Genomic DNA, 18,306 nt, shown 5'->3' on the forward strand with positions numbered 1-18,306 from the left:
CTATCAGCATGTCCTCTGTTTGCACAGCATGTCAGGTGAACTTCTTGTTTAAAAGAAAAAAAATATATATATATATAATTTACTCCGGTTTCCTCCTACCCTAGCATGTCAGTTGGGGACCTTAGATTGCCAGCTCCTCGGGGGCATTCAATCCTGCAATATTATTATTATTATTATTATTATTATTTTTGTTACACAAAGTCACATTATTATAATAATTACCTTTTAATCTGGAGAAAAAAATAAATAAATATTAACACAACTCCACATATTGGGAGGAATATTGGGCTTTACACGTTCCTGTCGTGCCGAGCGGCTGACGGCCGCCATGTTTGAAGAATAACGCGACTCGCTAAAGATGAACGAAAATTAAATGTTTCCATTTCCCCCGAAATTCTGAGGAAAATCACGAGTTGCGTTGCAGTCGGCGAGGAAAGGAAATGACGGCGGTTTTGGTGGTTTTTATGGTGCAATCAGGTCCTTTCATGTCTTGTCTCTCTGTCTATCTAGAGATATACAAGGGGTCTTCATAAAGTTTCTCCCTTTCTGCCCCCTCTGCGCCCTCTTCCACCTCTGCGCCCTCTTCCACCTCTGCGCCCTCTTCCACCTCTGCTCCCTCTTCCACCTCTGCGCCCTCTTCCACCTCTGCGCCCTCTTCCACCTCTGCTCCCTCTTCCACCTCTGCATCCTCTTCCACCTCTGCGCCCTCTTCCACCTCTGCGCCCTCTTCCACCTCTGCGCCCTCTTCCACCTCTGCGCCCTCTTCCACCTCTGCCTGCCCCCTCTTCCGCCTCTTCCGCCTCTGCACCCTCTTCCACCTCTGCCCCCTCTTCCACAACCGCACCCTCTTTTATAACTGCCCCCTCTTCCACCTCTGCTCCTTCTTCCATAACTGCATCCTCTTCCGCCTCTGCATCCTCTTCCGCCTCTGCATCCTCTTCCGCCTCTGCATCCTCTTCCGCCTCTGCATCTTCTTCCGCCTCTGCATTGTCTTCCGCCTCTGCATTGTCTTCCGCCTCTGCATCCTCTTCCGCCTCTGCATCCTCTTCCGCCTCTGCATCCTCTTCCACCTCTGCACCCTCTTCCACCTCTGCACCCTCTTCCACCTCTGCACCCTCTTCCACCTCTGCCCCCTCTTACACCTCTGCACCCTCTTCTATCTCTGCACCCTCTTCCATAACTGCATCCTCTTCCACCTCTGCATCCTCTTCCACCTCTGCGCCCTCTTCCACCTCTGCGCCCTCTTCCACCTCTGCGCCCTCTTCTATCTCTGCACCCTGTTCTATCTCTGCACCCTCTTCCACCTCTGCTCCCTCTTCCACCTCTGCTCCCTCTTCCACCTCTGCTCCCTCTTCTATCTCTGCGCCCTCTTCCACCTCTGCGCCCTCTTCCACCTCTGCGCCCTCTTCCACCTCTGCACGATCTTCTATCTCTGCACCCTCTTCCGCCTCTGCCGCCTCTTCCACCTCTGCATCCTCTTCCACCTCGGCATCCTCTTCCGCCTCTGCACCCTCTTTTATAACTGCACCCTCTTCCACCTCTGCACCCTCTTCCGCCGCGGCATCCTCTTCCACCTCTGTGCCCTCTCCCACCTCTGCGCCCTCTCCCACCTCTGCACCCTCTTTTATAACTGCACCCTCTTCCACCTCTGCACCCTCTTCCACCTCTGCATCCTCTTTCACCTCTGCGCCCACTTCTATCTCTGCACCCTCTTCCACAACCGCACCATCTTTTATAACTGCACCCTCTTCCACCTCTGCACCCTCTTCAGCCTCTGCACCCTCTTCTGCCTCTGCCCCCTCTTCCACCTCTGCCCCCTCTTCCGCCTCTGCATCCTCTTCCACCTCTGCGCCCTCTTCCACCTCTGCACCCTCTTCTACCTCTGCACCCTCTTCTACCTCTGCACCCTCTTCTATCTCTGCACCCTCTTCCACCTCTGCACCCTCTTCCACCTCTGCACCATCTTCCGCCTCTGCACCCTCTTCCACCTCTGCCCCCTCTTCCACAACCGCACCCTCTTTTATAACTGCCCCCTCTTCCGCCTCTGCCCCCTCTTCCGCCTCTGCACCCTCTTCCAGCTATGCGCCTTCTTCCATATCTGCACCCTCTTCCACCTCCCGGGTCTGTACACCTGCTGTGCCCATTATGAGGGGTTCCCACCATCCCTGTGCTGAGTTCCCAGGTCTGTACACCCGCTGTGCCCATTATGAGGGGTTTTCTAAAATAATTATATTATTAGAATTATATATATATATATATATATATATATATATATATATATAAACAAAAAAAAATACATTCAAATATAATAAAATTTAATGTGGTGCTTTTCTAAAAATATGATATTGTTGCCATATACAAATGTAATCAATATCTTCTATGTGATGGGGAGGGGCTCTGGATTGATCAATATGTTTTATATGATGGGAGGAGCTCTGGATTGATCAATATATTCTATATGATGGGAGGAGCTCTGGATTGATCAGTAGGCTTCATATGATGGGAAGGAGGGGCTCTAGAATTTTTTTTTATAAATTAATAAACAAAAATGAATAAAACTAAATAAATAAAATAAATTCAAATAAAATAAAAGGTGTAGCTTTTCTAAAAAATGATATTGTTGCCATATAAAAACAATTATTAAAAATAAAAAAATGAATAAAAATAATAAATTAAATAAATTCAAATAAAATGAAATAAAATGTGTCACTTTTATAAAAAAAAATATGATATTGTTGCCATATAAAATTTAAATAAATGTATTAAAAATAAAAAATAAAAATAATAAATTCAAATAAAATAAAAGATGGGGCTTTTCTAAAAATTTATATTTGTTGCCATATAAAAAAAAAAAAACAATTATTAAAAAAAAAAAAAGAATAAATTAAATAAATTCAAATAAAATGAAATTAAATGTGTCACTTTTTATAAAAAAAATATGATATTGTTGCCATATAAAATGTAAATAAATGTATTAAAAATAAAAAATGAATAAAAAGAAAAAATTCAAATAAAATAAAAGGTGGGGCTTTTCTAAAAAAATTATATAGTTGCCATATAAAAATGAAATAAACTATTACAAATAGAAATAAAAAGAATAAATACAATTAAATTCAAATAAAATAAAAGGTGGAGCTTTTCTAACAATGATATTGTTGCCATATAGAAGTAAAATAAATTATAAGAAAAAAAAAATGAAGAAAAAGAAAAAATAAATTCAAATAAAAAAAAATTCAAACAAGTCAAGAATTTATTCATGGGGACCGATAGGTCCACTTTGAAGCGATTATAGCGACTCGCTACGTTTCACCCATTTTAACCACACGCGCGTTTCGTATCGCCATCCTCCAGTTACTCTTACCATTATCCCTTCCAAGCCCGTAAAACTTGATGACCCCCCCTGTGTATTCTTATCGCACTTATTAAACCAAATCCGTGACCATTTGTAGAATTATCGATCGTCCTACAAGAAAAAACATATTTTTTTTATTTAATCTTTTTTAACATTTTCACTCGTCTCTGTTTTTTCTTTTTCTTTCCTTTTTTTACAATTCTAATTATTCCCTCTTCTTCTTCTTCTTCTTTTTTTCTTTTTTTTTGCATTTCGCGAGGAATGAATCGAGCTCGCTTCCTGCGGTCCCTCATTCCGCATTCTTACTAAATTTTTCATGACTTTTTTTTTTTTTTTTTTGCTTTTTGCTGGTGTGGATTGAATTCTCACTGGGAGGAGACGGGGAGGAAAGGAGGAGGAAGTGATAGAAGGGATGGGAGGAGAGGCAGAGAGAGAGAGAGAGGGAGAAGGAGAGAGACAGAAGAGGAGGGGGGGATGGGTTACGTCTTTGTATAGCAGAACAAGGCTTCATCAGACAGACATCCCAGCTAGAGAGCCACAACGGCTGCGTGACATGCACGCCGAGACCTAGATGCATCCGTGAGCGACGCGCAAAGGAGACAGCCTCTGCAGGGGAAACGAGAGCCCACCAGCAGCCCAGCCGACGCCGAGAGAGAGAGAGAGCGCCGCAGACCGTAACTTACCCCAGCCGGCAAAACCACCAGCCAACGACATCCCCGATGGGGGCTTCGGAGAGAATGAGGACCACCCTCCTATGCGTTGGTGGCGTTCTGCTGCTCAGCGCCCAGGTGAGGGGACGGCGAACAAGGTGGTGGTGGAGGGGGAGGGGGGCACGGAGGATGGCAGCAGAGGTGCAATGCACAGCTGGGCAGGGTGGAGTTGGTATATTTTGCAAAAGCAAAAAAAAGGTCGTCGCAGGCAGCAAATGGAAAAAAAAAAATATTAATAATAATAATAATCAGAAACCCCCTTCGTAGGACCACGGCATCCTTTGTAACGTAGGCCCCTGGGGCAGCTGGCGATGGCAGCGGCGGAGGAAGGGGGGGGTCTATGAGGTCAAAAGATGCCAGACAACTGTAAACATGATACAGCTGGTTTAGCGGGTCCTTGGTAAAGACTGGGGTGGGTGGGGAGGTTGTGTTTTGCTCAGCGCGGTCGAGGTCATCATGGCGTGACAGGTACTCAAGATGATGGGGATGAGAGGGGAGGGGGGGGGGGGGGTACTGGGCATCTTGGGTACAGGGTGACTAAGGGCATGGCCGCCCACTACTTTGCATTGGTCCACTTTTGGCTCGCAATGTTGTGCGTTCGGCCCGGGTTGCCGCTGCAAAATTGCAGTACGTTGCTAGTTAATGTGCAGTTGCAACATGGCATGAGAAGGATGGGATGGGGGTGGGGGGGTCTGAGTGTCGGGAGGTGGCGCAGTGGTACAGCCAGGAGCTGAAATAGCAGGTGGTGCCTGGTGCCAGGACGGAGATTAATGGAATCACTAATTGTATGATGGTTCTTTAATGGAACAGCAGATAATGTCAGGAGTAAGGTGGGGGCCCTCGGCTCGTGCGGCTTAAGTAATGAGAGGCTGCAAGGCTCGGCCATTGTCATATGTGTGCCTAGGAAAAAAATAAGCTGTATAAGCTATATATATATATTGCCATATCAATACAACCAATGGCCACTTGCAAAGATGAAAAAAAAAGATTCCCAGCATGCTGGGCATTTCAGTCAACCCATTTCTAAATTCTTGCATCTTCCATGAGCAAAGGAAAAGGCCTTTTTTTCGGCCTGTTGATGAATTGATCGAGAAACTTGGTGGTGGCGTTTGTTTAAAAAAAAATTGTAGGGTTGACTTTATCCACCGAGCTACCCAATGATTTGGACCTGGTGACCTTGGGGCAGCTTGATTTGGGTAAAAAAAAAAAAAAAGTTATCAAATTTTCAGCTGATGGTCTCTTCCTAGTTTAGCATTAGTTGTGGCCCCGTGGGGCCTTAATAGACCGAGGGCATTTCTGGACAGATAGAATGACATTTTTGAGGGTCTCATAGGATACGATGAGGACCACTTTGGATCGAATCTAAGGCTAATATAATCCGAATTGATCTAAGCGCTCTAACGTGACTTTACCATAACACAATACATCATTGACGGACTGAAAATGGATGGATTGAAAAGTAGATACCATGTTTGAAAACTGTATAATGCATGGAAAGTATTTCAAAGGAGACCCAGGGCACTCAATAGAAGACTTGGGGCACTCGGTAGATGACCTAGGGTGCTCAGTAGAAGACCAGGGGGACTTAGTAGGAGACTCGAGTCGGGCACTCAGTAGAAGACCCAGGGTACTTAGTAGGAGACCCTGGGAACTCAGAAGATCTGGGGAACTCATTGGGATATTCAGGGTACCCTGGCACTAAGTAGAAGATCTGGGGCACTCAGTAGATGACCTAGGGTGCTCAGTAGAAGACCAGGGGGACTAAGTAGGAGACTCGAGTCAGGGCACTCAGTAGAAGACCCAGGGCACTTAGAAGGAGACCCTGGGAACTCAGTAGAAGATCTGGGGAACACATTGGGAAATCCAGGGTACCCAGGCACTCAGTAGAAGACCCAGGCACTCAATACGAGACCTAGGCACTCAGTGGAGGACCCATGGCACATGTTAGAAGACTTGGGGCACTCGGTAGAAGACCTGGGGCACTTAGTAGGAGACCCAGGGCACTCAGTAGAGGACCAGGGGAACTCAGTAGAAGATCCGGGGCACTCAGTAGAAGACTTGGGGGACTCAGTAGAAGACTTGGGGCACTCAGTTGATGACCTAAGCTGCTCAGTATAAGACCCAGGGCACTTAGTAGAAGACTTGAATCAGGGCATAGGAGATCCAGGGCACTTAGTAGGAGACTCAGGGCACTCAGTAGAAGACCCTGGGCACCCAGTAGAATATCTGAGGAACTCATTGGGAAACCCAGGGTACACACAGTAGAAGTCCCAGGTCTCAGTAGGGAACTTAGACACTCAGTAGAGGACCCATGGCACATGGTAGAAGACTTGGGGACATCGGTAGAAGACTTGGGCACTCGGTAGAAGACCTGGAGCACTTAGTAGGAGACCCAGGGCACTCAGTAGAAGACCCAGGGCACTTAGTAGGAGACCCAGGTCACTCAGTAGAAGATCTGAGGAACTCATTGGGAAACCCAGGGTACTCAGTACAAGTCTCAGGTCACAGTAGGAGACCTAGGCACTCGATAGAGGACACATGGAACATGGTAGAAGACTTGGGGCACTTGGTAGAAGACTTGGGCACTCAGTAGATGACCTGGGGCACTTAGTAGGAGACCCAGGGTACTCAGTAGAGGACCAGAGGCATTCAGTAGAAGACCCTGGTCAGTTTCACAACAGTATAATGCCTAGAATGTATCTCCAAGGTAGGGTTGCCACCTCATCCCTTTAAACCTGAACACATATTAATTACACAGGTTCTGTGGCTGATTGAGGTGGTAATTAAACTCAGTGCCTTATCTGCATTAAATTAGCCTCAGAACCCGTGTAATTAATATGTGTTCGGGTTTAAAGGGATGAGGTTGCAACCCTACTCAAAGGAGGATTTTGAGTAGAACCAAGGAACTCAGTAGAAGACCCAGGGGCACTTGGTAGAAGACCCCGGGCTCTTAGTAGAAGACCTGGGGTCCTCAGTAGAAAACTTAGGGCACTCATTAGAAGGCTTTGTGCTCACCATATATTACCTAGGGCACCCAGTAAAAGACCAGGATCACTCAGTAGACAATCTGGGGCACTCAGTAACAGACTTGAGATACTCCGTAAAAGACCAGGAGAATCTAGTAGACTACCTGGGGCACTCGGTAGAAGACTTAAGGTACTCTATAGATGGCCTGGGGCACTTAGGAGAAGACTTGGGGCATGTGCCCTTGGTGGCAGGGTCCAGCAACGCCCCTGGTAAACCTGAAATGTGGGTGAACAATATGGGCTAGACCAGTGGTTCTCAACCTTCCTAGTGCCGTGACCTCTTGATAAAATTTCCCAAGTCTTGGGGACCCCTAACAGTAAAATTGTCGGCACCCAAGGCAAGATGAGTAATTTGCGCCCCTAACCCACGGACATTTAGCGCTCCCTGAGTCCCTTCCACTCGTACAGTATTAAAACCCCTTTTGGTACATTTTAGGATGTACCACTCGTTCTCTTTGTTCTCCTTTCTTTCCCTTTTATCTCTCTCTATCCTAATTTCTTTTATTTTCCCCATCCCTCTGTCAAGCTGTCTTTCTTGTTCTTTATCTTTATTCTTTCTCTCCCTTTTTCTTTGTTCCTCCCCCTCTTTTCCTCACCCTTCCATGTATTGTCTATTTTTATTCCTTCTCTTGTTCCTTGGTGGGGGGAGTTGGGATGAGTGGCAGTGCTGGCGGGGAGTTGTGATGAATCACAGTATTGGCGGGGAGTTGGGATCGGTGGCAGTGCTGGCAGGGAGTTGGGATCAGTGGCAGTGCTGGCAGGGAGTTGGGATGAGTGGCAGTGCTGGCAGGGAGTTGGGATGAGTGGCAGTGCTAGCGGGGAGTTGGGATCAGTGGCAGTGCTGGCAGGGAGTTGGGATGAGTGGCAGTGCTGGCAGGGAGTTGGGATGAGTGGCAGTGCTGGCAGGGAGTTGGGATGAGTGGCAGTGCTGGCGGGGAGTTGGGATGAGTGGCAGTGCTGGCGGGGAGTTGGGATCAGTGGCAGTGCTAGCGGGGAGTTGGGATCAGTGGCAGTGCTGGCAGGGAGTTGGGATTAGTGGCAGTGCTGGCAGGGAGTTGGGATCAGTGGCAGTGCTGGCGGGGAGTTGGGATGAGTGACAGTGCTGGCGGGGAGTTGGGATGAGTGACAGTGCTGGCGGGGGAGTTGGGATCAGTGGCAGTGCTAGCGGGGAGTTGGGATCAGTGGCAGTGCTGGCGGGGAGTTGGGATCAGTGGTAGTGCTGGTGGGGAGTTGGGATCAGTGGCAGTGCTGGTGGGGAGTTTAGATTAGAGGCAGTGCTAGCGGGGAGTTGGGAAGAGTGGCAGTGCTGGCAGGGAGTTGGGATGAGTGGCAGTGCTGGCAGGGAGTTGGGATGAGTGGCAGTGCTGGCAGGAAGTTGGGATGAGTGGCAGTGCTAGCGGGGAGTTGGGATCAGTGGCAGTGCTGGCAGGGAGTTGGGATCAGTGGCAGTGCTGGCAGGGAGTTGGGATCAGTGTCAGTGCTAGCGGGGAGTTGGGATCAGTGGCAGTGCTGGCGGGGAGTTGGGATGAGTGGCAGTTCTGGCGGGGAGTTGGGATGAGTGGCAGTGCTGGCGGGGGAGTTGGGATCAGTGGCAGTGCTAGCGGGGAGCTGGGATTAGAGGCAGTGCTAGCGGGGAGTTGGGGTCAGTGGCAGTGCTGGCAGGGAGTTGGGATGAGTGGCAGTGCTGGCAGGGAGTTGGGATGAGTGGCAGTGCTGGCGGGGGAGTTGGGATCAGTGGCAGTGCTAGCGGGGAGCTGGGATTAGAGGCAGTGCTAGCGGGGAGTTGGGGTCAGTGGCAGTGCTGGCAGGGAGTTGGGATTAGTGGCAGTGCTGGCAGGGAGTTGGGATGAGTGGCAGTGCTGGCGGGGAGTTGGGATGAGCGGCAGTGCTGGCGGGGAGTTGGGATCAGTGGCAGTGCTGGTGGGGAGTTGGGATTAGTGGCAGTGCTGGCATGGAGTTGGGATCAGTGGCAGTGCTGGCAGGGAGTTGGGATCAGTGGCAGTGCTGGCGGGGAGTTGGGATCAGTGGCAGTGCTGGCATGGAGTTGGGATCAGTGGTAGTGCTGGCAGGGAGTTGGGAACAGTGGCAGTGCTGGCGGGGAGTTGGGATGAGTGGCAGGGCTGGCAGGGAGTTGGGATGAGTGGCAGTGCTGGCGGGGAGTTGGGATCAGTGGCAGTGCTGGCAGGGAGTTGGGATCAGTGGCAGTGCTGGCGGGGAGTTGGGATCAGTGGCAGTGCTGGCGGGGAGTTGGGATCAGTGGCAGTGCTGGCGGGGAGTTGGGATCAGTGGCAGTGCTGGCGGGGAGTTGGGATCAGTGGCAGTGCTGGCAGGGAGTTGGGATCAGTGGCAGTGCTGGCGGGGAGTTGGGATCAGTGGCAGTGCTGGCAGGGAGTTGGGATCAGTGGCAGTGCTGGCAGGGAGTTGGGATCAGTGGCAGTGCTGGCAGGGAGTTGGGATCAGTGGCAGGGAGTTGGGATCAGTGGCAGTGCTGGCAGGGAGTTGGGATGAGTGGCAGTGCTGTGGGAGAGTTCTGATCAGCCAACTTAGGTGCTCTTAATGAAGGTCATCTGCTGATCTGAGAACTGTAGGGGGGACTTTTAATGGCAACCATAATCACAGGTAGTGTTACTCACTGTGTCTCTGACTTTTTGGTGTCTCGTAGTAGTGACACCTATGCCGAAATCAGGAGATAGGGTCTCCTCCAGCCCCTTCCTATTAACATTCCTCACCAGTCAGTTGGGATCAGTGGCAGTGCTAGCGGGGAGCTGGGATTAGAGGCAGTGCTAGCGGGGAGTTGGGGTCAGTGGCAGTGCTGGCAGGGAGTTGGGATTAGTGGCAGTGCTGGCAGGGAGTTGGGATGAGTGGCAGTGCTGGCGGGGAGTTGGGATGAGCGGCAGTGCTGGCGGGGAGTTGGGATCAGTGGCAGTGCTGGTGGGGAGTTGGGATTAGTGGCAGTGCTGGCATGGAGTTGGGATCAGTGGTAGTGCTGGCAGGGAGTTGGGATCAGTGGCAGTGCTGGCGGGGAGTTGGGGTCAGTGGCAGTGCTGGCAGGGAGTTGGGATGAGTGGCAGTGCTGGCAGGGAGTTGGGATGAGTGGCAGTGCTGGCGGGGGAGTTGGGATCAGTGGCAGTGCTAGCGGGGAGCTGGGATTAGAGGCAGTGCTAGCGGGGAGTTGGGGTCAGTGGCAGTGCTGGCAGGGAGTTGGGATTAGTGGCAGTGCTGGCAGGGAGTTGGGATGAGTGGCAGTGCTGGCGGGGAGTTGGGATGAGCGGCAGTGCTGGCGGGGAGTTGGGATCAGTGGCAGTGCTGGTGGGGAGTTGGGATTAGTGGCAGTGCTGGCATGGAGTTGGGATCAGTGGTAGTGCTGGCAGGGAGTTGGGATCAGTGGCAGTGCTGGCGGGGAGTTGGGATCAGTGGCAGTGCTGGCATGGAGTTGGGATCAGTGGTAGTGCTGGCAGGGAGTTGGGAACAGTGGCAGTGCTGGCGGGGAGTTGGGATGAGTGGCAGGGCTGGCAGGGAGTTGGGATGAGTGGCAGTGCTGGCGGGGAGTTGGGATCAGTGGCAGTGCTGGCAGGGAGTTGGGATCAGTGGCAGTGCTGGCGGGGAGTTGGGATCAGTGGCAGTGCTGGCGGGGAGTTGGGATCAGTGGCAGTGCTGGCGGGGAGTTGGGATCAGTGGCAGTGCTGGCGGGGAGTTGGGATCAGTGGCAGTGCTGGCAGGGAGTTGGGATCAGTGGCAGTGCTGGCGGGGAGTTGGGATCAGTGGCAGTGCTGGCAGGGAGTTGGGATCAGTGGCAGTGCTGGCAGGGAGTTGGGATCAGTGGCAGTGCTGGCAGGGAGTTGGGATCAGTGGCAGGGAGTTGGGATCAGTGGCAGTGCTGGCAGGGAGTTGGGATGAGTGGCAGTGCTGTGGGAGAGTTCTGATCAGCCAACTTAGGTGCTCTTAATGAAGGTCATCTGCTGATCTGAGAACTGTAGGGGGGACTTTTAATGGCAACCATAATCACAGGTAGTGTTACTCACTGTGTCTCTGACTTTTTGGTGTCTCGTAGTAGTGACACCTATGCCGAAATCAGGAGATAGGGTCTCCTCCAGCCCCTTCCTATTAACATTCCTCACCAGTCAGCTGACCTCTAGTCTCTTCCCCCCCAGCCGTGCTGTGAACTGAATGGGCGGCTGCGAAGAGGCTGAGTGGGCGGCCGTTGGCTCCAGGAACAGCCCTGCTAAGCGGCCACAAAAAGGCTGGGAGAGCGATGCGGGCTTCAGGAACAGCCCAGGATTTGGTGACCCCTGGCAAATCATCATTCGACCCCCCCGAGGGGGTCCCGACCCCCAGGTTGAGAACCACTGGGCTGGACTATGTCACCATGAAGTGTAAAAAAACATTCTTGTCTATTCAGGAAATTTACCATCAACTATGAAGTGCAAGGACCTGCCAGATTGCATGCAGATTGATTGGATCAATTAGGTGGGTGCTCAATAAATAGTTTTGGTAAAAAGAAGGTTGATGACCCTAATTTGGTAAATTTGCGTCTTGGTGAATTTCGGCCTATGAGGCCCCCACCCAATGCTGTACTTTCTATAGGATCAAACTTTGCAGAGGGAATACTTCGTCTGATGACTTTACTTGTAGACTTGTTGATATATCCCGTATTTTCTTCCACCCAATAACAGTAGTGACCTCAGATGTATGAGAACTTGCTGCCCGGCCTACCCACATACGCCCTAGGACTCCACCGTAGAAAACAACAGACGGCCATGACAGAGGGGGCCAAATGCCCTTTATTCTATGCCAGAGGCGGCTCTAGGCTTTGTGAGGCCTTAGGCAAAACTTGACATGGGGGCCCCACTTACACCCATGATGGGAAAAATAATTCAAGGATAAGAGCCTCTTCCCCACAGCCCTGGTCGGTGGTTGTGGGGGTCTGCGGGCAGGGGGCTTATGGGAATCTAAAAGCCCCTTTAACAAGGTGGCCTCCAGATCCTGCTCTTTAATAACTAAGGGGCGGGGGCCACCCGGTGATGTCACCTGGTGAACCTGCCCCCTTTGTGACGTCATTGACTGAGGGCATGCTGGGTCATTGACGTCACAAGGGGTGGTGTCACCGATATTCACTGGTTTGTTAGGGATGTTGGCGGCTCCGATCCTGAGTCAGGACTCTTAAGCCGGAGCACAGCAGCGTTAAGGTCCCCTGTCCCTCAAAACTGGGGTAATACATTGGGTAGGTTAGGAGGCCGTGAGGCCCCTGTGAGTGTGAGGCCTTAGGCGACCACCTAATTAAAGAGCCGCCTCTGTTCTATGCGGCCAGGCATAACGTATGTGAACCTTTCCCTCTGTGCAGGAGCTTCCTGTAATAAAGACCGGCCAATCTGCTGCTCTATCACTTTGTGCAAGGTGACTGGCATGGGGGCGTAGCATAAGGGGTTGCAGGGGTCACAATCGCAACCCCACCCCTAGCTCCAGGGGGCCCCTGCAGCCTCCCTGTCATATTATCATATACTCCACAAAGTCCAGCTCCGATCTGCCTAAGGGCCCCAAAGCCACGCTCCAGTACCGGGCTTCCACTTTGCCTTCCACAGTCCACGCCCCTCCTCTTTTCATTGGCTGGGGACAAGCTGTGAGCCATTTCCTGAATGGAGAGGAGCACAGGGTGAGAACAGCTCAGGGGCCAGGTCAACTTTTACATCGGGGGCCCACAAGCTTCAAGCTACGCCTTTGGTGACTGGACTAGTCTCCGCCCCCTCTTGAAGTCTTCTGCAGGCAGCCGGTAGTGGGTGGGGCCTGATGGGTCCCTCCCACAGCTCTGCTCTCTGCACTGGCCATGTACAGTGATGATGTCACTGCTACTTTTACAGGGTAAAATCAGAAAATGGGAAAGGCAATTGATTTATATATTTTGTGGCTATTGGAGAATATATGTATATAAAAGTTTTTGTTTCTGGAGTTTAGCTTTACAAATATATAAAAAAAACAATAAATGGAGGTTTCAGTAGGATTCAAAGAAATCAGGAAATCTCTGATTGATTAATCATGGGGTTGGATTGATTGATTCCCCAAATCCGCCCCTGTGATCTGTTTTCCATTTAGATAAGGAGCTGGGAAGGAGCTGGGAAGGCCTTCTGTCATTTTTTATTGATCAATATTGTTGTGATAGGAAGGCATTTTGGATTGATCAATAATGAGATGGGGCGCAGCTCTGAACTGATCAATATGTTCTCTTTGATGGGGAGAAGCTCTGGATCGATCAATATGTTCTATATGATGGGAGGAGCTCTGTATCGATCAATATGTTCTAAATGATGGGGAGGAGCTCTGGATCGATCAATATGTTCTATCTGATGGGGAGGAGCTCTGTATCGATCAATATGTTCTATCTGATGGGGAGGAGCTCTGTATCGATCAATATGTTCTATCTGATGGGGAGGAGCTCTGTATCGATCAATATGTTCTATCTGATGGGGAGGAGCTCTGGATTGATCAATATGTTCTATATGATGGGGAGGAGCTCTGTATCGATCAATATGTTCTATCTGATGGGGTGGGACTATGGTTTGATCAATATTGTTGCGATGAAGAAGAGCTCTGAATTGATCAATAATGTTGTGATGGGGAGGAGCTCAGTATTAATCAATATTTTCTATATGATGGGGAGGAGCTTTGAATTGATCAATATGTTCTCTTTGATGGGGAGGAGCTCTGGATCGATCGATATGTTCTATATGATGGGGAGGAGCTCTGTATGATGGGGAGGAGCTCTGTATCGATCAATATGTTCTATATGGTGGGGAGGAGCTCTGGATTGATCAGTATGTTCTATATGGTGGGGAGGAGCTCTAGATTGATCAGTATGTTCTATATGATGGGAGGGGCTCTGGATTGATCAATATGTTCTATATGATGGGAGGAGCTCTGTATCGATCAATATGTTCTATATGATGGGAGGGGAGGAGCTCTGGATTATCAATATGTTCTAAATGATGGGGCGGGACTATGGCTTGATCAATATTGTTGCGATGGGGAAGAGTTCTGTGTTAATTAATATGATGATGAGGCGCTTTGGATTGATCAATGTGTTCTATATGATGGGGAGGAGCTCTGGATTGATCAGTATGTTCTATCTGATGGGAGGGGCTCTGGATTGATCAATATGTTCTATATGATGGGAGGGGCTCTGGATTGATCAATATGTTCTATATGATGGGAGGAGCTCTGGATTGATCAGTATGTTCTATAGGATGGGGGGAGGGGCTCTGGATTGATCAGTATGTTCTATATGACGGGGAGGAGCTCTGGATTGATCAATATGTTCTATATGATGGGAGGGGCTCTGGATTGATCAGTATGTTCTATATGATGGGGGAGGGGCTCTGGATCGATCAATATGTTCTATATGATGGGGAGGAGCTCTGTATTGATCAATATGTTCTATATGATGGGAGGAGCTCTGGATTGATCAATATGTTCTATATAATGGGAGGGGCTCTGGATTGATCAGTAGGTTCTATAATGATGGGAGGAGCTCTGGATTGATCAGTATGTTTTATATGATGGAGGAGGAGCTCTGGATTGATTAGTATGTTCTATATGATGGGGGAGGGGCTCTGGATCGATCAATATGTTCTATATGATGGGGAGGAGCTCTGTATTGATCAATATGTTCTATATGATGGGAGGAGCTCTGGATTAATCAATATGTTCTATATAATGGGAGGAGCTGTGGATTGATCAGTATGTTCTATATGACGGGTGAGGGGCTTTGGATTGATCAGTATGTTCTATATGACGGGGGAGGAGCTCTGGATTGATCAATATGTTCTATATGATGGGAGGAGCTCTGGATTGATCAGTATGTTCTATATGATGGGGGGAGGAGCTCTGGATTGATCAGTATGTTCTATATGATGGGGGAGGAGCTCTGGATTGATCAGTATGTTCTATATGATGGGAGGGGCTCTGTATTGATCAATATGTTCTATATGATGGGGGGAGAAGCTCTGGATTGATCAGTATGTTCTATATGATGGGAGGAGCTCTGGATTGATCAGTATGTTCTATATGATGGGGGAGGGGCTCTGGATTGATCAATATGTTCTATATAATGGGAGGAGCTGTGGATTGATCAGTATGTTCTATAAGATGGGGGGAGGGGCTCTGAATTGATCAGTATGTTCTATACAATTCCTGATTGGGGGATGACATCACATAAACACGTCTCTCAATCACTGTAGAAGAAAATTTGGAACGTTCTGTCCAATCGCCCAATCCTGACAGATGTTTCTGCAGCGACGTCACACCCCCCCGGAACAGGTGGCCGGGCAGAACCCCTCCACCGTCTCGCCCTGGCACTGCCCCTCCCCCCTCCGAGGAGCACAAACAGACCTTCTTCTCATAGAGCTGGGACCGCGCCGTACTGTACCAGGCCGTGTCACCGTGCGCTCACTCCCAGCTTTGCCGCCGGCGGTCAACAGAGAGCGCCCCCCCCCCCAGATCCCCATTTGTTTCTTCATGGAATTATTTAAAGATGTGACATATTTCAGAGCCGCCTTCACACCTGGCGCATTCTAAACCTGGCTTTTTAATGCGTTTTTGTGCGTTTTTTATGCTTTTTGTGCGTTTTTCGCACGACATGCCATTTATTTGAATGGTCCGTCTCACATGCCACAAACACAGCAAAGTAGCTCATTGAGGTTCTTCTTACACCTACCATACTTGAAACGCACGTTTTTCACACTTTTTTGGCGCAACGCGCGCAGGGCAGCCTTTAGGTGTCAGTGGTCCGCCCCGCACATCACACGTCACACATGTGACAAAGTAAATCGCGGAGCTTTTTTTCTACCTTGCAGCTTGTGTTGTTTTTACTGTGAGTTTTACAAATGTATTGCGCATTTTTGTGTGCGGCAAAACGCATGTCTGCTTGTCACATCAGGGGTGCCATTAATAATGAACGGCGCCGCAAACGCGACATGGTAAAAAGCACTTCCACTGACACCAATGATGGGACACTATTCCTCCCACTGACACCAATGATGGGACACTATTCCTCCCACTGATACCAATGATGGGACACTATTCCTCCCACTGACACCAATGATGGGACACTATTCCTCCCACTGATACCAATGATGAGACACTATTCCTCTCACTGACACCAATGATGGGGCACTATTCCCTCCACTGATACCAATGATGGGACACTATTCCTCCCACTGACACCAATGATGGGGCACTATTCCTCCCACTGACACCAATGATGGGACACTATTCCTCCCACTGACACCAATGATGGGACACTATTCCTCCCACTGACACCAATGATGGGACACTATTCCTCCCACTGACACCAATGATGGGACACTATTCCTCCCACTGACACCAATGATGGGACACTATTCCTCCTACTGACACCAATGATGGGACACTATTCCTCCCACTGACACCAATGATGGGACACTATTCCTCCCACTGACACCAATGATGGGACACTATTCCTCCCACTGACACCAATGATGGGGCACTATTCCTCCCACTGATACCAATGATGGGACACTATTCCTCCCACTGACACCAATGATGGGACACTATCGGCCCTTCTCTCTGCAGTGCTCGGAGTGGGGCTGACATCATTTTTGTGCGATTTTTTTTTTTTTTGCTTAAATGAAAAAAAAAAAGTAAAAAATAAAATAGTAATAATATATGAATAAATAAATGTAAAATAAATACACAAATCACTAAAAATCATCATAAATAAGTAAAATAAATGAATAATATGTAATAATACATTAATAAATAATAATTAAACTTAAAAAAAAATATTAAATGTAGTATTATTATTATTATTATTATTATTATTATTATTATTATTATTATTAATAATAATAACACCCAAACCAAAAAAAAGCATTAATAATAATATTTTTTTGTGTTAGGATTAGGGTGTTTGGTAATTTATTATTATTTATTTTATTTTTAACGGGTAAGGGTTAATATTAAGGGTTAATTATTTATTTATTGTTACTTAGTTTTAATTTATTGAATTTATTTATTTTTTATTTATATTTTTTTATTTATTTGTGTGTTTTTATTTTACATTTACTTATTCATTTATTATTATTTGTACAATAATAATAAATAAAATAAAAAATAAATAAAATTATAATAAATAACCCCAACTCCTAATCCTATTCCTAACCCTAAACTGAACTCGAACCCCTTATCCTGATGAAAAAACATTATAATAAATGAATAATAATAAAAGAAGAAATAAAAGCTAAAAAAAAAGCTGAACTACCTAGCAAAAAATGATGCAACCGATAATAGTTTTCTCTATTGGCCAATTAAAAAATGCCCAAAAACGCTGCATACAAACGCGCAAAAACGCCGAATGCCGCCTAAGGGGCCCTGGGGACCGTCGGGCCCCTTACAGGTGTAATGCCTGTACCCCCCTGATGGCGGCACTGGGTACTTCTATAAATACACATGTTGGTGATTCCTGAATACGGAGCGGCGTTGATGTTCTGTAGCGTTATTTCCCATGAGTGGGCGGAGCTGAGCGGGCGAAGTCGTGAATCACGGGCTAAACCTGCCGATGGCGGCAGAGCGGGGAAGGATTGATTTGCTGCTGGGACTTTTACCGGCAGTCCTGATCCCCCCCCCCCAAACCTTTGTCCTGATCCCGGTGAATTTACAGCCTCTTCCATTAGTGATATTGCAGGGATTGGCGCCGGCGGACGCGGCGTGATAACCGCGTGAGTCACTTTGTGAGATTATAACACATCAATCTGCCGCAGTGACAGATCACCGGGGGGAGGGGAAGGGGACATCCGGGGGGGGCCCTCGGAGAACTCGCAATCACTATCCTCTCTGGTTGGTGGAGCGCGGTGTGTCCCGTTCAGGAATCGACGTTCTCTTCCAACGCTTCCGGTAAATTTATGGCCAAAACTGTTGTTTTTATTTTTTACTGCCTGTGTCCCCCTTGAAGAGATTTACCTCTATTTCCTGTCCCGGTGACACAACAGGAAGTGAGAAGAAATCAGGGCAGGTGTCTCCGTTGAAGCTTTCCCCCCTCTTACTGTTATGGGGACACCTGTAAGATTTGGTTATGGGGACACCTGTAAGGTTGGGTTATGGGGACACCTGTAAGATTTGGTTATGGGGACACCTGTAAGGTTTGGTTATGGGGACACCTGTAAGGTTTGGTTATGGGGACACCTGTAAGGTT

General features: G+C 48.5%; 1 protein-coding gene across 2 annotated transcripts in view; it reads left to right on the forward strand.

The window, feature by feature from the left end:
- Positions 1 to 3,801: 3,801 nt before the first annotated feature.
- APLP1 (amyloid beta precursor like protein 1) overlaps positions 3,802 to 18,306 on the forward strand; it is a 68,459-nt gene continuing 53,954 nt past the window's right edge. For both annotated transcript variants that reach the window (XM_040327092.1, XM_040327093.1), the window contains exon 1: positions 3,802 to 4,140. In XM_040327092.1, the coding sequence (XP_040183026.1) occupies positions 4,072 to 4,140 (69 nt within the window). In that variant the 5' untranslated portion in view covers positions 3,802 to 4,071. The remainder of the gene's footprint in view (positions 4,141 to 18,306) is intronic.

The sequence above is a fragment of the Rana temporaria genome, chromosome 10 (assembly GCF_905171775.1).
Source record: "Rana temporaria chromosome 10, aRanTem1.1, whole genome shotgun sequence".
NCBI lineage: Eukaryota > Metazoa > Chordata > Amphibia > Anura > Ranidae > Rana > Rana temporaria.